This window comes from Panthera leo, chromosome B3 (assembly GCF_018350215.1).
Source record: "Panthera leo isolate Ple1 chromosome B3, P.leo_Ple1_pat1.1, whole genome shotgun sequence".
Taxonomy (NCBI): Eukaryota; Metazoa; Chordata; class Mammalia; order Carnivora; family Felidae; genus Panthera; species Panthera leo.
The window spans coordinates 34772114-34794311 of NC_056684.1; the positions used below are offsets into that span (position 1 = coordinate 34772114).

General features: G+C 41.7%; 1 protein-coding gene across 3 annotated transcripts in view; it reads left to right on the top strand.

The window, feature by feature from the left end:
- THAP10 (THAP domain containing 10) overlaps positions 1-22198 on the top strand; it is a 29977-nt gene that overhangs the window by 6664 nt on the left and 1115 nt on the right. The window contains exons 2-4 of one of the 3 annotated variants that reach the window (XM_042941534.1): positions 1164-1311; positions 1420-1630; positions 20560-20575. In XM_042941534.1, coding sequence (XP_042797468.1) covers positions 1164-1311; positions 1420-1616 — 345 coding nt within the window. In that variant the 3' untranslated portion in view covers positions 1617-1630; positions 20560-20575. Of the gene's footprint in view, positions 1-1163; positions 1312-1419; positions 1831-20559; positions 20576-22198 lie in introns of those variants that run through there. The other 2 variants (XM_042941532.1, XM_042941531.1) reach the window with 2 other exon arrangements.

Below are 22198 nucleotides of genomic sequence, written 5' to 3' on the forward strand. Positions count from 1 at the left end.
ATTCTCTGCATGCAAATTTTTCTTAGTGATAAAATGTATTCTTCTAACGGGAACAGAAGTTATTTTTTAAAGCCTGAGTAAATAACTAAAATGCCATTTTTATCAAGCATAAATCTGTTCTGTAAAGAAATAATGAACTCATTGTAGACTTTTGGCTTGGCTTAGAAGTAGATATAGCCAGTGGAAATTAGTCATAATTATAAACACAAATAAAGGTAAGACTTATGTTTTGATTTAAGTCCTCAGTAATATTAGATATAATTATTTCTGTTACAAAAGGACTCTTCACAAAAGTATCTTTAATGTCTTGCTGTGTTACAGCAACAATAGATGCCAGCTAAAATATTTTTTCAGTGGTCTGAATGCACTTGTCACTACCAGGCCACTAGATAAAATTGCAAAGTACTTTAATTTTTTTTTTTAATACATAATTTATTGTCAAATTGGTTTCCATACAATACCCAGTGTTCATCCCAACAGGTGCCCTCCTCAGTGCCCATCACCCACTTTCCAAATTTTGTTTTTGTTTCTTTATCACGTCTTATTTTTTCTTCTCACAGGCCCCCTTACACATTCCAGATATCCTTTCTTAGCCTCTTCCATGTTATTTCTAGGTACTCAGTCGTATGTTGCCGTCTAAGTATCCAAATCCTCCTCCTTTCTACCTCTCACTTCCCCCAAGAGCCAAAATTTCCATTTCATGTTGTATTTTTTTTTTCTCAGGAAAGCATAAAAACATTAAAGCCAATCATATTATTGGATTAAAGCATTTCTCTGCAAGGTATAAAGGACCGATGATTGGGTTTTCTAGAGTAATGCTACTGCTACACTATCCAATAATTTAATGCTAGTAGTATTATCTCTTACAGCAACTCATTTAGGGGGAAAAATAATGAGTTGTAAGCAAATAGCTTAATAGCTTATAGATTGCGGTTTGACCAGAATGCTTAGCAATTTGTGATTACAAATAGTAAGGAACAGTATGGCAGAGTTCTTAAGAACTTGGACTATGGAGCCAGCTTGCCTGGGTTCAAATTCCAGTCTTCCGAATACGTGACCTTGAAAACTATTATTTATAGTCTTTTACTACTTCTCACTTTTGAAAGATAAAACCATACTACTTAGGCTTACCTTTGATATAGTTCTCTGGTTCATATTTTTAGATTACATGTGAAAATGAAATTACGCAAACACAGGTCCGCGCTGATAATCTATCTCCTGGTGTCACTTCAGTACCTACTCACTGTGAAGAAGGTCCAGTGCATAAAAGTACGCAGATTTCTCTGAAAAGGCCCCCTCACCGAAGTGTTGGTATGTTTTGACTCTTCAATTCATTTATAATTGAATTGATCTTTTGTATATGAAAGATACATGACAAGCCAAGTGTCATTCATAGGCGATTGTGTTCGTTCCCTTCAGGTATTCAGGCCAAGGTAAAAGTGTTTGGAAAACAACTGTGTAATGCCACTACTCAGACAGATGAATTGCGGTCTGGAAGTGCCTCTCTCTTTGACATTTACTCCAGTGACTCAGAGACAGATGCAGACTGGGACCTTGAGAGTGAGCAGAGCGGTTTGTCTTACGTTGCTGTGCAGGTGAAAGAAGAATCCTGTTAAAAACACGACATCAGGTGACTTGTGTGCTGTAGGTTCTCACATCTTTGCTCACATCATTACTTCTTTGTTCCCATAGCTCTCTCGCTTTGAAATAGTTGAGGATCAGCAAAATTTGTTTAGCTCTAAGGCAAAAATGTGCCCGCCTGCCAAGATAATGAAGGTAATACTGTCCACAAATCTCCCCACCTCCCACTTGCACCTTTTTTTCTTTTTTCTTTTTTCTTTTTAATCCTTCGTGGAAATCGGATTATAAAACAGAACCACAATAGCAACATTTCCAGATCAAGATTAAGCACTGAATATTTAAGCTTACTGCAGAAGCAACACCCATGTGGGACTTACTTGACATTTATAAGCTGGAATGTCACTATTCTAAATTTGAAGATACTAGTAAGCACAGCCAAGTCTGATACTATTAAATGACCTGGGGGTAGAGTCAGGAGATTTACCCTTGATTATGATTTTTTTATGTTGTATATTTATTAGTTTGTCCATTTGTAATACTCTTCAATCTGGGGATCAGTCCCCGTGCGCATTTCTGGTGAAGCTATGACTCGTGCAGAAAATATTCGAAGGGAATTCATTGAAACAGAGACAGAATTTCATATACTTAGATTATCTTGTTGATGAAATCTGCATTGGTTCCTACTGCAAGCAACCAATGAGCTTGATTCATTTAACACTGAAATTATTAACATCATGCAAAAAAAAAATTAGTACATTTCTAGCATTATCCCCACTTCAGGAATTAGGTTTTCCTCTGTTGATCCCACTCTGTTGAATTCCACATTTGGGAAGTAAGCACGTGAAACTTAGCTGCTCCATCGGCCACTCACCAGGACAACGTCCATGGCAGTTTTGCACCATGAAGAAATTTGTTACAGCGGTTTCTGAGAAACTTATTAGAACTCTAGTCTTCTAGTGGGAATACTGAAAACAAATGTCCATTTGATACCTCACATGTCTTGTTGTGCATGACTGGAAGAACTTGCATGCTTTGTATCCTAGAAGATTTAAATGATATACCAAAGCGATTTTCTTCCAAAGCCAATTTCATGTGTGACTTAATTTGAACAGTGTAATTTTAATAAAAAAGAATAATAAAACAAACAAACAAAATATTACTAGAAGCTGTGAGCCTGAACATCGTTGTGTAAACATTTAGCATTATTATTATTATTATCATTATTATTATTGCTGCTTTGGCTTGACTTTGAGATGACTGTTTTATGTTTTAAGAGACCTTTATGTTTTGTTTTGTTTTTTTAATTTTTTTTTAATGTTTATTTTTGAGAGAAAGAGAGAAAGACACGAGCATGAGCGGGGGGAGGGGCAGAGTGAGAGGGAGATGTAGAATCCAAAGCAGGCTCCAGGCTCCGAGCTGTCAGCACAGAGCCCGATGCGGGGCCCGAACTCACAGACCGCGAGATCATGACCTGAGCCGAAGTCGAACACTTAACCAACTGAGCCACACAGGAGCCCCAAGAGACCTTTATGTTTTAAAACTAAGCACATAAATCTTCTGAAGCTTGATACTATCAGTAAGTACCTGTTGTCCCTTGAGCTTTTAAACAGCCAATCTCCTTAATTCAATTATAATGAATATTATATGCCCATTCATCCCCAAATTCCAATGCCATGAGTATACTTCATTTCTACGTGTTAAACAACTTTGAGAGCTGTAACAGTTCTTTCCCTTTCTTTCTTTCTTTCTTTCTCACTTTGTATTCAGTTAGAATTTTCTTCTCTTACCAATTGAGAATTTATGTTTGGTTTGTTGATTCACATGATTTTATAATGTACAACGTTTCACTGTCCTGAAGTAAAATGAAATACTGGCTTTAAATATAAGGAACTTCTGGTCTATATAATACTGATTACTTTTTGTACATTTTCAATTATCTAAATTTCTGTTGTTCCCAGAAGAGTTTAATGGGAAATAATGAGATATACCTCAAAACGTCCCATATCATTTTTCATTTGTTTATTTAATAAGTATTTATTAAACATACTCTTTGCCAGATGACTTCTAGATACCAAGGTACGTTGGTGAACAAGATAAAGATTCTGCCCTCTTGGTGCTTACCTTTTAGAGGAGAGCCAGGCAATAAACAAGGAAATGAATGAATGATTTTAGATAATGATTAGTGCTATAAAGAAAACAAGGCAGAGTAAGATGTTAAAACGTAATTGGGGTCGGGGAGAGAGTTTGGTCTTTTAGGTAGAATAATCAGGAAAGGTCTCTCTGAAGATAAAATATTTGAGCAGAGACCTGGATGATCAGAAGAAGCAGCCATCTAATGATTGGAGGGCAGAGCATTCCACATGATAGGAATGGCAGGTGCTCTAGTATTTGAGGAACAACAAGGAGGCTAGGGTGGCTGGAGGTAATGAACTAGGCAGAGAATGATAAGAGATGAGATTGGACTGGTATACAGAACCAGACCACATAAGGCATTTGAGGCCACTGTCAAGAATTTTTATTTTATTCTAGGCTTAAATTCTATTTTAAATGTATTTTATGGCTGGCACATTGCCAGTATTTATCTCTTATATTTAAAAAACATAAGTGGATTCACATGTGAAGTCATTGGACTTTAGGCAAGGGAAGAGAGACATGTCAAGAGTGTGTGACTATAAAGCTTGCTCTGTCAAAAATATTTCTCAATGGGAATTCTGAAGAGATGATGGTGGTGATGGTGTCATTTTCTTTTAAATCTCCCCACATTTCCCCATGGAAGCAAATAGGGCAGTTCCTATTCTGTTAGTGGCAAGGAAGCTTGTATCAGATTAACTGTCCCATGGATAACATGTATAGAAAACAACTTTGAAGGACCTGGGGAGCATCAAAAGCAGGTAGAAATAGCAAGTCAGCCTTAAAAGAGGTGAACTGCAGTGGGCGAGATGTCCTTTGTGAGCCTTCCCGCCTGAGTACACTCCCTGTTCCATGCTGTGGAGGGCAGCTGGAACTCAAGCAGAAAGTTACCATCTTACTGGCGTGAGGAGTCAAAGTTGAAAATTAAGGACGCCTGAAGTGAAAAGTGGTGGGGCAAATCGAAGAAAAGTAGAAGCCACTAGGGAGGAGGACCAAATCTGCTTATCAACCACCCAAATCTTTGACTAATCACTGAAGTACACATATGTTGTATGGAGAGACCTCAGGGATCCCGGTAGAAAGCAACAGCTGGAAGCCTTAGCTTAGCTACACCATAGGGGAAACGGCTTGGAGTCTGAGTCCAGCCAAGTTAACTAGCTGTTAGAACAAAATCCTTCATGCTTTAGAATAAGATGACAGAATTTATTGTCTAAAATGTCCAGCATAATACTAAAAATTACTAGTCATATGGAGAAATGGGAAAAGTGTGATCCATAATCAAGACATAGGAAATAATAGAAACCAACTCCACGATAACCAGAAGTTGTACTGAGCAGAGAAGAACTTTAGAAGGGCTGTTTTAAATGTGTTCAAACAGAAAAATACAGTAATACCAAATGAAGAGATAGAAAATCTAAGAAGAGGAAAGGAAACTATAAAAAAGAACCAAATGGAAATTCTAGAGCTGAAAAGAGACAAGCTATCAAAACTGACACAAGAAGAAACAGAAAACCTGAATCACTCTATATCTATTAAAGAAATTGAATTTGTAATTATAATCCTTTCACAAAGAAAATTCTATGCCCAGATGACTTCACTTATAAGTTCTATCAAACACATAAGAAAAAAATGTAAATGTTACGTAAACTCTTTCAAGAGAAGGATTAGGGAACACTTTCCATCTCATGAGCTCGACATTATCCTATTACCGAAACTGGGCAAAGACATAAGAAATTACAAAGCAATATCCCAATGTGAATGTAGGTGCAAATATCCTTAACAAACTATTAGCAAACCTATCCTGCAATATAACAATAATACATCATGTCCAAGTATAGTTTAGCTCAACACTGCAAGATTAGCTTCACACTCAAAAATCAAACAATGCAATCACCACGTTAAGAGAAGAAAGGAGAAAAATCACATGAACACCTCATTAGATTTAGAGAGAGTATTTGACAAAAATCAAGATCCATTTATGATAAAAACTTTCAGCAAACTAGGAATAGAAGGGAACTTTCTCAGTCTGATAAATGGCAGCCATGATGTATATACCAATAATACCATAGTTAATGTTCAAGGGCTGAAAGCTTTATCAGGAATAAGAATCAGGAACAAGTCAAGGATATCCATTTGTCAGTACTTCTAGCCAACATTGTAGTGAAGATCCTAATTAGTGCACTATAGGCAAAAAGAAAAAAAAATAATACAATGCATAGAAGTTGAAAAGGAAGATATAGGGGTGCCAGAGTGGCTCAGTTGTTTGAGCGTCCAACTCTTGATTTCAGCTTAGGTCGTGATCCCAGGGTCGTGGGATCCAGCCCCGCATGGGGCTCCACACTGAGCCTGAAGCCTGCTTAAGATTCTCTCCCTCTGTTCCTCTCCCCCATTTGCATGTGCTTTCTCTCTCAAAAATTAAAAAAAAAATTAATTAAAGGAAAATATAAAGCTTTTTAAATATAGATCATGTACATAGAAATGCCTATGGGATCTACAAAACTAATAGAATTAATAAGTGAGTTTAGTAATGTATGAAAACCAACTGTATTGTTACATATTAGCCATGAACAATGAAAGTGAAATTAAAAAATCAATACAATTTACAATATACAAAATACAAACGGTTTAGAATAACCCAAGTGTTGGATAGAGAGGAAGTATCCGGCACTCTGAGACATGATTGATGAGAATGTAAAATATTAAAACCGCTTTAGAAAACAGTTTGGCAAACTCTTATAAAGGTAACAACCAATATCATTCAACCAAGCAATTCAACTCCTAAGTATTTATCCAAGAGAAATTAAAATACATGTCTACACAAAGACTTTTACACAGATGTTTATGAGCCTAAAACTGAAAACAACCCAAATGTTCATGAACAGGTGAATGGATAAGCAAATTATAGTATATCCAGACAATGGAATTCTCCCAACAATAAAAGAGAACAAGCATGTAACAACATGGATGAATCTTGTAAACGTTATGCCGAGTGAGAAAAATCCAGATTCAAATAAGAGCACATGCTTGATATTTCCACTTGCACAGAATTCGAGAGAGAGAGAGAGAGAATCAATCTGTAGTAACAGAAAGAAAATCAGCAGTTGCCTAGGACTGGGGCAGGTAGGAAACAACCTGCAAAGGGGAGAAGGAAATGTTTGGGCTAATGTGGGTGTTTTATTTCCTGATGTGATAGTTACATTGGTACATATCCCTGTGGTGGTGTAGATTATACCTTTATAAAGTTAACTAAAGAAAACAGCAATACACGCTAATTGCCAACTCACTAGTACAAACAATAAATTCTGTAGTTTTTTTAAGGTAGACTTCACAGAAGAGGTAAAATTGGAATTGCCATTTCAGGAGAGAGAGGATATAGATATGCTACATTAAAAACAAACAAAAAACTGAGCAGGGGCGCCTGGATGGCTTAGTCGGTTAAGCATTTGACCTTGGCTCAGGTCATGATCTCACGGCTCTTGAGTTCAAGCCCTGAGTTGGGCTCTGTGTTGACAGCTCAGAGCCTGGAGCCTGCTTCGGATTCTGTGTCTCCCTCTCTCTCTGCCCCCTGTCTCTCTCTCAAAAATAAATAAGCACTAAAATTTTTTTTAAAAAAACTGAGCAAAGAAAAAGTCAACACAGGCATAAATGCAGAAAGAGCAGAGTGGGTGGCTTGAAGGGATGGTGGTGGCATCCTTAGACTGAAGGCAGAGGCTTTTACAAGGGAATTGTGGAAGATTCCGATGGAGGGAGGAGAAAGGGGGCAGAATGTTGCCAGAAAAGAGATCGGCCTTTATCCTTTGGGTGCTGAATAACATTTTGAGGTTTTTGAGCCGGGAAGTACATTAGGTGACTGAATCTGGAGTATCGTGTGGGAAGAATCAGCAAGGAGAGAATTTGTTGGGGCTAAGAGAACAGACTTTTGCAGTAGTCCTGGCTTGAGAAGATCCAAGATTGAACTAGAGTGAGAAAGGCACAGAAGGGAGGTGATACTGAGAAGGAAGAATTGACTGGACATCCTAGACATGAATATTAGGTTAGTCTCTGGATTTGTGAACAAGGACAGAGTAAACAATGAGTTTCCAAGCCGGGGCAGCTAAAATGGGAGAACACTTAGTAGAAATAAGAAGCAGTCAGTCTGGGGAGAAAGGTTCTGATTTCAATTTTGGGAGTCAGTTGTCTGAGAAACCCTTCCTGATCCTACTCTTCAGTCTTTTTTTTTTTTTTAAGTTTATTTATTTATTTAGAGAGAGTGCGGGAGGGGCGGAGAGAAAGGAAGAAAGAGGGAATCCCAAGCAAGCTCCACACTGTCAGCACAGAGCCCTACACAGGGCTCGGGCCCACGAATCATGAGATCATGACCTGAGCCGAAATCAAGAGCCAGACGCTTAACTGACTGAGCCACCCAGGTGCCCTGATCCTGATCCTATGCTTACCTCTGTCTTAAGACTGGATGAAATGTCACTGCATACACCAAAGTGTGTCATGCTTAGCCATCACAACATTTATCTCCTTGTATTGTGACTGTTGACCAATCTCCCCCAGTAGGCTCTGTAAAACTTGAAAATAAGGACTTACATTAGTATCCCCATGTGCCAAGCATTGTTCTGAGAGCCCAAGGGTTTTGCGTATGTGCTTAGCGCACAGTGAGTGCTTGTAAATATTTGCTAAATAAGTACTGAAAGTTGAGTTTGAGAGGATAATGGAACTGGAAAGTGGATGCGTCCTTTAGTCGATTGCAGTGGTGAGTTTAGGAGATATAGTCTGGGGAGGTATTTACGTAAAAGTGATTGTTGAGGCTGTGATATAAGATTCCTAAAGGACAGCTTATAAATCTCCTGTGGCACTTAATGTCTTCATTACTTACCTGGCAAATTTGCTGCAAAATGATAAGTAGGAGGGACCAAGAAAATGCATGCGAGCCTGCATTATCCATTAATGCAATTAACAACCTTCTGAATATTCAGGAATGGGCTCTTCAGATAATTGGCACACAAGCTCTGCCTGGCATTTGATGCTTGCCTCTCCCCTTTTGTACCAATAAAAATGAAGCCGTGACATTTGAGAAAATGGGAGAAAAATTCTAGGGAGGTGGCAGCAGCCTGGATGCATCTTTTGGTTTCCACCCTGGTTGGGTACTGAAGCCCCACCACTTATCAACTATATGAGTTTAGAAAAATTACATCATCTCCCTGGGGTTATGTCTTCTCATCTGAAAAACAGGGATTTTATTGTCTACATCTGATTTCTGTTGAGAGGATTAGAGGACGTCCACCATGCAGCGCTCTTAGAACAGTGCCTGTCACATGGTAAGCGCTCTGTGACTCTTAGCTAGAGGCAGGAAAGTATGGTGGAGCAGAGAATGGCCTCTGGAGCTCACTCACTACCTGGCCTTGAATTCTGGTGCTGCCACTTACCAGGCAAGTTATGTTCTTGTGCCCTGTTTCCTTATCTGGAAAGTAAGGGTGTTAGGAGCACCTCTATCGCAGGTTTGTTATGAGAATTACATGAGTAGTAGCCACCGAGAACGCTGGCTGACACATAGCAAAAATCATGTCAGTGTTCATTATAATAACCATCGCTCCCTTCCTCTGATATCTTGAGTCTCAAGCCGGTCTCCAGCTATGTCTGGCCTCTTCACTGCCCTTCCTCAGTGCTAGAATGACTAATGGATGTTTTCTACTAAGGTGCACACAGTGACACTAGATGGGGTTGCTGAGCTAAAGCACTTAAGGACTGCTGGGCGGCCACATTAAATTTTTGGAGCTGAATGAGACTTTAGGAATGCTCTAGTATGCCCTTTTTATTTTGCACATGAAGAAACTAAGGATCAGAGAAGGCATCTGATGTAATCCCTGCCTGCAATTGTCTCAGCAATCCAGTGTCCCCATTTCTGAGAAATCCAATCCCACTCTTCATCAGAAATGACTGAATAATAAAGCTAGATGTGCTTACAAATCCTAATTTTTTTCTAGAATCATTTGATCAAACCCAAATGATCCTGTAAGTTCCACAGGAGCAGGAGCAAGCTGCCATCGTTAGCTGACTGCTTTGTCTGGCATGTGGTTAATGTTCAGTTAACGTCCATCGAATGAATGATGGGGATCTATCATGGTTTTAAAGTTCTATGGGGCACCTGGGTGGCTCAGTCAGTTAAGCATCTGGCTCTTGATTTCAGCTCAGGTCATGAACTCATAGTTCATGAGTTCGAGCCCTGTGAAAGTTCTAGAGATTGCAAATCTTCCTAACACCTGCTCCGATGCTCTCTGAAGGGGATTCCTTCTAACACAGCCCCATTCCCTTCACGTAAAAATGCCAATCAATCTTTTGCTTCTTTTTCTAGTTTCTGTGAAGATGTTAGAGCTGGAAAGACCTTTGGAAAAAATCACCCAGTCAAATGGTGATTGTGTCAATGGTAGTTTTGTCAATGAAAACACTGAAGTAGGTGGTTTGTGCACGGTCACGTAACTAACTGGCTAGTGGCAGGATTGAGATTGAAACCTCCCTTAGCTCATCATTCTTAAAAACCATTCAGTCTGCTTCAAGAGACTATCACATTTCTTCTACCTGCCCTTTAAAGGCTTCCTAACCTTTCCTCCAGGTCATATTCTCCAGATTATTATTAATTTTGATTGCTTCCCCCTGAGAGCAAGTTTACCATTCACGTCCTTCCTCTTCCCGTCTCCAGGACTACCTTGTCATTGCTCCTCACCCACCAACAATGTGCACTTCTGGTTCTTAATCCCTGTCCTTGAAAAGAGAAGGTAAGTCCTTTCCCCTACCTAGACCAGGAGGGATGGGGGTTTCAGATATTCCAAGGGCATTATCCCTGCCTGGTTAGTTTCAAAACAGATGAATCCCAGACATCTAGGACACTTCCAGGATTGTTCCAAGATGGTATTTACAGTTCTATTTAGAGCCTCAAAAGTGTGTTGGACCCTGAGATAACACAACCCAGGGCAATCTCTATACAGAGTATTCCTTGGCTGCACTAAATGACATTCAGGTTCTGTTTTGCTAACACCACCAGGAAATGAAGAATTTCTATAGTCAATCACTGTCACCTTTTAGCCCCTTCTCTACAGTTCTAATGGCTTACTGGTTTATTTATTTATTTATTTTTACCAACTCTAATATCTTGTTGGGGTAGATTTTTCTAAATGGCCATAAATTCTTCCATACCTGTCAAGAGGTGCAATCTCTTTGTCCACTCCTTGAATCTGACTTGGCCATATGACTCACTTTGGCCAATGGGACATTAACAAAAGTGATTCATGCTGGGGCTTTGAAAGTGCTAGAGCACTGGGGTTGTCCTCTAGCTGTGGTTGGAACCCTGGAACTCCCACGTAAATGAGCCCAAGCCAGCCCACTAGAGGAAGAGAAGAAAAGCAGCCAGACCCTTCCTAGAGCCTTCTAAATACCAAACATACGAGTGAGGCCATTCTAGATTTATCCAGCCACCGCTGACATGCCAGCCGAGTGGAGAAACGTGAGCAAGCCCAAGGTTATCAGCCATACCTGTTCAGACAGAAGACCTTCTCAACCAACCCACCGAATCATGAGATAAATTAATGGTTGCTTTTTAAGTCATTACATTGTGGGGTAGCATAGTATATAGGAAATGCTCCAATGTAGGTAGGTAGATAGATAGATAGATAGATAGATAGATAGATAGATAGATATAGGCAAAGACTTCTTAAAGAAATGGCAATCAGTATTCTCTAGTTCCTACCTCATCTTGACCCTCCCCTCATCCTATCGTATGTCATCCTAGGTTTAATTAGTCATTCTGATTATACATGATATTTTACCTAAATAAGGGATTAGCAGAGTATGGCTGTTAATAAATTGGGTCAACTGCAGGTTTAGACTTAGGTGCTCTCTGCTTGGCAGTGCATCATTAAAAGTCGTGTCTTTCACAGGTATTGGAATGTCTTGGAAAATAAGGTCCTGTCTCTGTAGGCACAGGTCCACTCCACGGTTTCAGATCCAGACCACTCTCCTCATGCATGAACACAACAGCTTTTTTATTTTATTTTATTTTTATCTTTTTATTAAAATTTTTTTAATGTTTATTTATTTTTGAGAGAGAGACAGGGCACAAGTGAGGGAGGGGCAGAGACAGAGGGAGACATAGAATCTGAATCAGCCTCCAGGCTCTGAGCTGTCAGCACAGAGCCTGATGCAGGGCTCAAACTCAGGAACTGTGAGATCATGACCTGAGCCAAAGTCTGGCGCTTAACCAACTGAGCCACCCAGGTGCCCCTGTAACAGCTTTTTTTAGATTCTGCCTGTGGAACTTAACTTCTCTGCCTGAATTTCCTATACTATTATCTTTTTTAAGTTTATTTATTTATTCCGAGAAAGAGAATGTGTGTGTGAGCACAAGCCAGGGAGAGTCAAGGAAAGAGGGAGAGAGATAATCCCAAGCAGGCTCCATACTCTGCACAGAGCCCTATGTGAGGCTCAATCTTATGCATGTGATATCCCCACTTGAGCCAATATCAAGAGTCAGACGCTCAATCGACTGAACCACCCAGGTGCCCCAAACTTCCTCTGTTATTACAGTGCCAATAACTCTCTCCTTCTTGACAGTTTTCTCATCCTTTTAGAAAACACGCACTTTGGGAACCCCTACATTGTATCATGATTTTATCCCCAACATCATCCCAGGCTTCTAATCCACAGTCTAGGTCCCCCAAACTGGACCCCTTGGGATGCTACTTCTAAGCATTCATCCCTTCCATTCAGCTCTAGCACAATATGAGTGATTTCTCATTCATTCATCAAACATGGCAGAGTCAGTCCTTCCCTTAAATATCACACAGCATATCTAAAAATTCTTAAAACTAATTTCAGCCATGCGCTAGTTAGAATTCGGTTCTCAGTGGAAGAGGTGGTGAGGTGATGATCCTGAGAAGGATAACAATGACCTAACAGACTTATTCCAAATAGTCCTGTCCTGAACTGTATCACCCTTTGGGGTTGGTTGATGCAACTTCACGTGAATCTGACCTGTCACAAAATAGTGGTAACCAACCAATATGGCATTCACACGTATTTCTAAAACTGAAAAACCACACTTGAACTAGTATGATATTACAGCAAAAGTTTTGTGACAAAATGTGGGCTGTTCTGTAGCAATCCCTCCCAACTCAATTTGAGGATGACTCACCCATTCCAATCTTCAAGTCGATGGGGAAAACCATGACTCTTTTCGGCAACTGTCTTTGCTGTTGAACTCCTCACAGAGTTGCTGGGGGGAAATGACAGAGCTTAGCTCAGTAGAGGACAAACATTTTGCACGGACATTTCCAAGCTTCAGATAAACTGTCCCCTGGATTTTGAACCAAACTGAAAGAAACCAAAGAAGACCTCTCAAGTTCAGAGTGTCAAAAATAGGAAGGTTTATCAGTGGAGGCTAGTAATCAAATAGGCAGCTTTCCAGTAAATAATTATTTTTCAGCTGCAGCTCAGTGCTTTCATTTTAATAATATTTTCCCATCAAGAAACACAACAACACAGTGTGGGAGATTAAGAGAAAAAAAAAAAAAAACATGAATGAATAAACAAACAAAAGTCACCCGTTAATTTAAGATGCCGTTGCAAAGAAGAGAAACCATCTCTAATTAGCTCAAGGCAAAAAAAGGGGGGGACATTATTGGAGTCATAACAGAGATAAAAGTATTCCAGTTGAATATCTACAACGTTTCCCCACTGTGTTTTTTTTTGTTTTTTTTTTATTTTTTTTTTTAACATTTATTTATTTTTGAGACAGAGAGAGACAGAGCATGAACAGGGGAGGGGCAGAGAGAGAGGGAGACACAGACTCTGAAACAGGCTCCAGGCTCTGAGCTGTCAGCACAGCTGACCTGAGCCGAAGTCAGACGCTCAACCGACCGAGCCACCCAGGCGCCCCCCTACTGTGTTTTTAAGGAGAATGTGTGTGTGTGTGTGTATGTGTGTGTGTGTGTACCCCTGCATGTGCTACTTAGCTACCGAACCTGTATTGTAGACGGTAATAACCAATAGATCTATAGATCTGTGCTGGCCAGCCTCCTCTACTGGCATACCCCCCAAGATGGCCACAGCCCTAAATCTACATATTTCCATTCTACAGCTATCAAACACTCTCTGGGTTTAATACTCCAGTTTTGTGAGGGAGTCCCTGATAGGTTCACCTTGGGTCGGGTGTCTGTGCAGGGTCCAATCGCCTATCACTGGAAGAGAGCCTAAAAAGTTCCCTTTTGGATTTCAAAAGGTGGGGCTTTGGGTAGGACATACTATTTATATTATTTTAGAAGATCAGGTTGGGAGGAAATGATTGACATTCATAGTACAAATGTAATGCCATCCTGTTAACATTTCAGTGTGTTCCCTTAAATGGTATGCTGGCTATAGCAATATACATGTATTAATATGCTTCATATACTATACATACATCTTTGTGCCTTGGGGTTTCTGTTTAGTTGTATATCATAACCATTTCCTCTCATCATTAAGAATGTTCTCCAAGCACTTTGATGGTTGCATAATACTCCATTGTATGAATACTAGTATATATATATATATATATATATATATATATATATATATATACTATTAGATATTTATGTGATTTTCAAGTCTCCACTATTTAATATAAAGCTGCAATAAACATTTCTGTACCTTTGTGCATATTTCGAATCATTTCTTAGAGATACCTAGAAGTGGGCTACTAGATCAATGCACCTAAATATATATTTTTTTACTGCCAATTCATTTTCTGGAAAGTTTGTGCCAACATGTCCCCCCCACCAGCAATGACTGTGTGGTCAGCTCATTTTAGGACCAGCTCTTACCCATTTAGAAAAGTAAAACAAAGCACGAAACTGGACACTGCCACTGTGTACAGTTTTTGCCAATGCCATGTATTCTATTTAATTTCTCACTTAGGCTGACTAAAGTTTAAAGCTGAAATTCTCAAAATATGGTCCCCAGGGGCACCTGGGTGGCTCAGTTGGCTGAGCCTCCGACTTCAGCTCAGGTCATGATCTCCTGGTCTGTGAGTTTGAACCCCGCGTCGGGATTCTGTGTCCCCCTCTTTCTCTGCCCTTCCCCTGCTCTCTCTCTCTCTCTCTGTCTCTCTCTCTAAAAAATAAATAAACATTAAAAAAAAAAATTGTGCCCAGGCCAGTAGCATCAGCATCACCTGCAACTTAATGGAAATGCAAATTCTTGAGCTCTGCCCTAGACCTATTGAATCAGAAACTCTGGGGGTGGAACCAACTTGAGTTTGAATGAGTCTCATAGGTGACTCTCATGCCCACTCAAGATTGAGAACCACCGGCTGAAAACATTGGAGAATCCTTTCTAAGCCCTCCCAAGTGCTTCCCCATTTTGAGTGCTAGTTTATGAGCCCTGACCATTTATAAGAAACTGTTTAACGTAGGATAAAGGCGGTAGTTTTAGAGAGTCCCGAATTATAAGTCCTGTGTGACTCCCTGGGTATGGATCCAAATGCACGTCATAATGACTTATTACAGTGTTGTAGCTTACATTTCAAGGTGAACATTTTTCTGTATCATTTAGCCTAAATGAGGCACTGGAGGGAAGTTTGAAGCTAAGTTACCCCAGATGTCTCATGGTTACGCAAGAGCGCAAAACAAAACATGTTTTCCCCACTGAACGAAAGCACAATATAAGTTTTCTTTAGCAGCTGTGGCTGGAGATTGCAAAATGGAATAATCTGGCTACCCTCCAGGCTCTTAGTTACCCCTCCCCCCTCCCCCAAGGGCCAAGGACAATCAAGCCAAAGAGAAAGGATAACACAATGCTCTCAAGTTCACAGCTAATACGGAGAAATGGAGCTGCTGGAACATCTGGAATGTATCAGAATAGAGGTGACAGAGGAGTACAGAGCACCTCACCCCACCGCCTCTGAATGAAACTAGTTCATTTAGAGTGGCCCTGGGAGGCATGACCCCCAGTATTCATCTCAAAGCAATGCATCCCCCGGGCGCCTGGGTGGCTTAGCTGGTGAAGCGTCAGACTCTTGATTTCTGCTCAGGTCATGATCTCATGGTTCGCGAGTTTGAGCCCCCCACTGAGCTCTGCGCTGATAGCATAGACCCTGCTTGGGATTCTCTCTCCCCTTCTATCTCTAAATGAATAAATAAACTTAAAAAAAAAAAAAAAGAAGTAACGCGTGCCAGGATCTCAGGGCAGCTGGGAGGCGCGATAGAAAAAATTGGGGATTTTCAGTCTTTTTAGAAGCCTGCACACAGCATGGCAGCTACAGCCGTCTTCTTCACCTGGACTTGATAAAGCCCCCACTTCTGAGGCTGTTCAGGCCTTAGCCCCATTGCACCTCTTAGAACAATGCAGGGTGTAGAGCAGGAAAAGTGTGGATCTGGTGTCAGCACACATGTAATTTTCATGCTCTGCCACATAGCAGGCACGTAACCTTTCACAAGTCACTTAATTTTGCTAAACGTCAGTTTCTGAACATTACCTCATTGAGACCGCTGCAAAGATTAAACGGAGTCAGGCCCGTGGCGCACAGCCGTTGTTTCACAAATGGTCATTCCCTTTATCTCCTTAGAGGGCTTGGTGTCTTTTCACTACCTCTGTCCCCACCCTAGTATGAGGAACACATAAAAAATATTCTGTTGAAACTCAGAAAAAGAAATTTCATCACGAAGTTCAAAATCCCTTCACCGTCAGGAAGTTCTTTTCTTTTCTAAACGCTCTTGTCTATCAGTCTTTGATCGTTCACGGTGACCCCGACGCCTCTTTTCTCTGGTGAGCTTCTGGACTAAGGAGTCTGCAAAAAGGCATCCCTTTATGAATTAGCCAGGGTCCCAACCAGAGCCTCCTGTCGGGAGGGAGAAAGTAATGAGAAAGCCTACATCGAAATGAGTTATCCGCCTGGACCTTGCCAGTCCCGGGCTCTGGGCCTTCACGATTCCAGCCCTGATCAGCCTCCAACTGAATTCTTTACCAACAGGTACCCAATGCTGCTTCAAGTCCGTCACAAAATCCCCAGTCCAGACTTCCCCAAGGGCAGACATGACTTAAACCTCAGGCCGTGTCCAGAATTACATATATTTCAACTGCCTTCTGAACCCCAGCCCCTCCTTCTTGGCCTCTCAGAGACCAGTCATGCAATGGCCCTGAGGGGTTCAAACTTAGAAAACAGGATAAAGACTGAGGAGAATTATTATTTTAATTTCCACCTGATTTAACTGAAATTTCTTACAGTGTGATTGATTTCCTTAGGACCCTGGTACATGGGCCAGGGTTGCTTAGTACTGGGTTAAATGTTTCCAGATTCCCAGATACTCTCTCCCCTCATCACATGAAGTCTCTGAGAACTTAGAAGCCAAAGTATGAATTTGATCCTGAAGATTATTGAAACTTCCAGAGTCTCACCTATAAGGCCAGAACAATGACATAGGATGCTGGTTTAGACAAGCATGCAGGCAACATAAGCTAATAACAACACTCAGTAATGAAGGGATGGAGATTACCGACTAGCACTGCGTTCTGACTGTTTAAAAATTTCTTAGCTGGGCATTCTGAAAATACATGTTGAATTTTGTTTTGTACATTCAGTTCTAAAATTCCTGGACACCATTCAATTATTCCTTCATTCAATAAATATTTAATAAGTGCTTAATACGTACCAGCATTAAAAAATTAAAAAAAAAAAACAAAAAACAAAAAAGGAGGTGCCCGGGTGGCTCAGTTGGTTAAGCGTCCGTCTTCAGCTCAGGTCATGATCTTGCAGTTTGTGGTTCAAGCCCCGCGACGGGCTCTGTGCCGACAGCTCAGAGCCTGGAGCCTGCTTGGGATTCTGTGTCTCCCTCTCGCTCTCTGCCCCTCCCCCACTCGCACTCTGTGTGTGTCTCTCTCTCTGTCTCTCAAAAATAAATAGTAAAAAATTAAAAAGTAAATATATATGTAGTGGGATTACAGGGATATAGCGGGATTAGAGTCATGAGAAAGACATATGTGTCCCTGCCTTCATGGAGTTTACTGTCTATTGGAAAATTTAGATGTGAAACAGAGTCAAAAATATGACAAGCGTTCTGAAAAGGTAAACACAGAACACTATGAAAGCATTTATTGATCAAGTGTGGCTGCATCATATTGGGTTATTATTATTATTATTTTTTAGAGTTTTACCCTGTAAAATTGTTGCCTTGCAACCATTCAAGCAAGGCAAGCAAATATCAGATTTTGCGCCTCCTGGCCTCTCATGTGACCAACTCAACATTGTTTCTGTGGGCCTTTCTTCGTTTGGGCACTAAAAGTCCCATGGTCAGAAAAAACCCTCAGCCCCAAGCAAACCAGGAAGAGTTAGTTACACTTCTTGCCTCACAGAAGGTATGAAGTTGATTCTCTGGGTTTTGTTTCCAAAAGCCTGAGTCCTTTCGGTTAACTTCAAAAAGCCAATCCCTTCCTTCAAAAAGCCAGTGCCGTGAAGCAGCAACAACTACCATATAAAAAGTTGGAGGTGTCGTTCTAGATTAACATAGACTAGAAAGAGGGGCGGCTGGGTGGCTCAGTCAGTTGAGTATCTGACTTCGGCTCAGGTCAGGATCTTGTGGTTCGTGAGTCTGGGCCCCACGGTGAGCCCTGGGCTGACAGCTTGGAGCCTGGATCCTGCTTCAGATTCTGTGTCTCCCTCTTTCTCTGTCCCTCCCCTGCTCGTGCTCTGTCTCTCTCTATCTCTCTCAAAAAATGAATAAGCATTTAAAAAAAGCAGACTAGAAGAACATAAAGGGAAAATGTAATGTGTGACTCTTCATTGGTCTTGGCTTTTGTTTTTAGGCATAAAAAATTATTGGAATGGAACATTTACGGGGAATGCAAATATGAACTAGATAGTGGTGATTTTGTGGAACTACTGATAATTTTGTTACATGTGGCCATTGTACTAGAGTTATGCAGGCAAATGCCTTTATTGTTAGAAGACATAGGCCGGAGTGAGTACATACTGGCGAGGCAACAATGATGGCAAAATTTTAACAAAAAACATTTTTTCTTACATTTATTTATTTTTGAGAGACAGAGAGAGACAGAGCATGAGTGGGGGAGGGGCAGAGAAAGAAGGAGACACAGAATCTGAAGCAGGCTCCAGGCTCTGAGCTGTCAGCACAGAGCCCCATGTGGGGCTCAAACCCTCGAACTGTGAGATCATGACCTGAGCCGAAGTCATACGCTCAACCAACTGAGCCACCCAGGTGCTCCTTTAACAATTTTTAAAAATATTTTTATTTTATTTTATTTTATTTTATTTTATTTTATTTTAGAGAGGGTGTGCACACACATGAGCAAAGGAGAGGAGGAGGAGGAGAGAGAGAGAGAGAGAGAGAGAGAGAGAGAATCTTAAGCAGGCTCTGCACTGAGCTCGATCCCATGACCCTGGGATCATGACCTGAGCCAAAGTCAAGAGTCGGACGCTCAACTGACTGAGCCACCCAGGCACCCCTAACAATTTTTAACCCAGTAGGGTTTATAGGGATATTTATTTATTATTCTCTCAACCTTTCTGTGTAAAAATAATAAAACGTTTTGGGAAAGAAGTCAGCAACCATTGAGCAGAACAGGGTTTGAGACGAGAGCAGCTTCTCCTTGAACCAGACAATGATTCCTCTCGAATGGAAGCAAGACTAAAAGGGAGGAAAATAATTGTGTGCCAGTGGCATGGACTCTAGGCATACGGGATCATAGTGAGCCTCGCAAACATCTCCGGGCCCCAAAGTTGGCATTGAAACAGCCAAAAAAGCCCCTGCCTGATGATCTAGACATCTCAGTAGTCGGATTCATGAGGAAACAGCTGCCTGGTGACCAGATGCCTGGAATCTTTATCCAAATCCCAGTTATGGGAAGAGCCTGAACTAAAACTAATATTCAGTTTCCTTTACTGCAAAGAGTTACATTGTCTCCACATCTGAGTTAATGGACTTTATTCGGCACTAAATTGCTGACTCTAGAAAGGAAGGTCCACCCAAGTAAGTGATGTTTTAGCTGAAATCTGAAAGATGAGTAGGATCTTAGCTACTCCCCCACCCCAACACTCCCCAAGTGTCTGTGGGCATTCCCTGCAGTGTCTCCCATGTCTGAAAGGACAAGTGTAGCTGGGCATCACCTGGTTATCCTTCTTCTATTGTCTCAGCACTTCTCTGCTAGACAATGCCCTTTCCCCTGGGCACAGCTGCGTCCAACAGGTGCCACAGGCCTCCTCCCGCAGCCAAGGAAGGGCTCAGGAAGTGTCAGAGTTGTGAGATATTGTCATACGCAGTGGCAGAGAATGGCTCCTGCTTCGTGTGTATGTTCAGCTAGTGAGGTCGCGAAGACATATTCCTTTTGCCCAGTTACATGGGTTGTAAGGAAACAGCTCTTTCAGTTTTCATGCACAAGCCCCAGCTTTCCACCCACACTCAGATATATAAACACGAGGCATCAACAGGAGCTGGTAGTGGGGCCTTGGCCCACACGCAAAGACATGTCACGCACTAAGCTGCCCCCCAAACCGCTCCTCCTTTCTGACAATGGAGGCTTTGTCGGTGGGTCTGGCTTGTGGTGCCTGGCTCCCACTTCCCTGGGATGACTCCTCCTGGGAGGAGCTTCTGTTCTTCCGGCAGAGATTTCTGGGTCTGCTCTCTGGTTCTCCGAATATGCCAGACCCATGTGAACCCTAGCTTGGGCCCCTTCTGGGACCCACTCTTTCTGTTCATGTCTCCCACTAGATCGGGATGTTTGAGTAAGAGGTGAGGTTTTATTTGCCTCTTAAATCCCTGAAAGGTGGCATCGGCCTGGCATGTAAGAGGGACTCAATTTATTTATTTATTTTTATTTTAGAGCACATGCGAGCAGGGGAGAGGAGCAGAGAGAGAGAGAGAGAGAGAGAGAATCTGAAGGAGACTCTACACTCAGCTCGGAGCCCAGCACAGGGCATGATCCCACGACCCTAGAATCATGACCTGAACTGAAATCAAGAGTTGGTCGCTCAGCCTACTGAGCCACCCAGGTACCCCAGAGGTACTCTATTTTTATTGAAAGACCGTCCCCTACCCTAGACCAGCATTCACCCAACTTTAGATATTGTTTAAAACACAGATTTCTGGGGCCCCATCCCCAGAGACCTGATTCATTAGATCTGGGGTGAGGGCCCAGGAACTTGTGTTTTAATAAGATTCCAGGCAATCATGATGCAGAGGGTCCTTGAGTCTCTCTTTGCCTCTGCCTCAGGCAGGCTCGAACCAGGAACACTGCTAGCCCTTCAGCTCCTTTGAGAATTAGGCACCCTTTCCCTTTTTAGTTGCACCAAATCCAAGGCTTACAACTTGGTAAGCAAAGTAATGTCAGCCCCTTCACCCCCTCTGCCAAGCATTCTTGTGTTATGCACAACATATGCGATGGTTCGAGCAACCTGGTCTGAAGCCTGCGCCTGCTGAGAAATGCTACAACTGAGAAATTCATCTTGGAGTCAGTCACCCAATATCTCAATAAACCCTGGGAAAAATCTGGGGTTGAATTGTGCTGGTGACTTGCTCCTGGAGATCGGGTGAGCCAGTGGCCAGTCTCCAGATCTGGTGGGGAGAGGGGTCTGGAGAATTCGAGCTCGAAAGATCTAACACAGAGGTCGTAACCTTTGCTGCATATTGGAACTGCTTTGGGAGCTTTGAAAGATCCTGATGCCTGGGTCTCACCTCCAGAACCTACTTGAGTGGGGGTGCAGCCTGGGCATCAGAGTTTTTTAAAGCTCCTCAGGTGATTCTAAGGTGCAGAATCTCTGACCTGAGTTCTCGCCATAATCAGGGAGATGCATTGGCTGCTATGTGTCTTCCTAAGAATTGGAGGACCAGGGATGAGCTCACCCTTCTGACCACAGAACGCAGCTGGTTGCCTTATTCTCTATGGTCCAGCTCAATATAAGTTCTTCAGGCTTTTCCTCAAGAAGATAATGAGTTCTTTCGTGTATGTTCTTTGGCTTTTCTGCTCATGACCTATACCCATGAAGTTTCTGAACATTCTCCCAGCCTTCCTCTCTCTTCCCTCCCCCTACATCAAATCCATCTATTCTTAATGTTGCGTACGCACCCTCAGCTTGACAGGCTAATTCTCCACAAGGCATATGTGGCAGGCAAAACTTCAATACTCTCTCTGAAGTAGGTGCCAACCCAATTTGATAATATACCGCAAAGAAAACAATGTCATAACAGCCAGGTGTTATTTTTAAATGGTGGGACCCAAACTTGAGAGGTTGTTGCTTTTGTGGGGGGAACCTCAAACCTAGGGGAGTGGGGAGACGGTAGCTGACAGCCTTTTGGAAGCCCCCACTGTTCTCCCCTCTTGTGGCAACGGCTGGACTTCCACTAACAATGCAGGTGATGGGACTCTCACAAGAGGATGAGAAGAAAGAGGAAAGAAGCCAATTCTCCTGTTAGAATATGAACTCCTAGAGGCACCTGGTTGGTGCTGTCAGTTGAGCATCTAG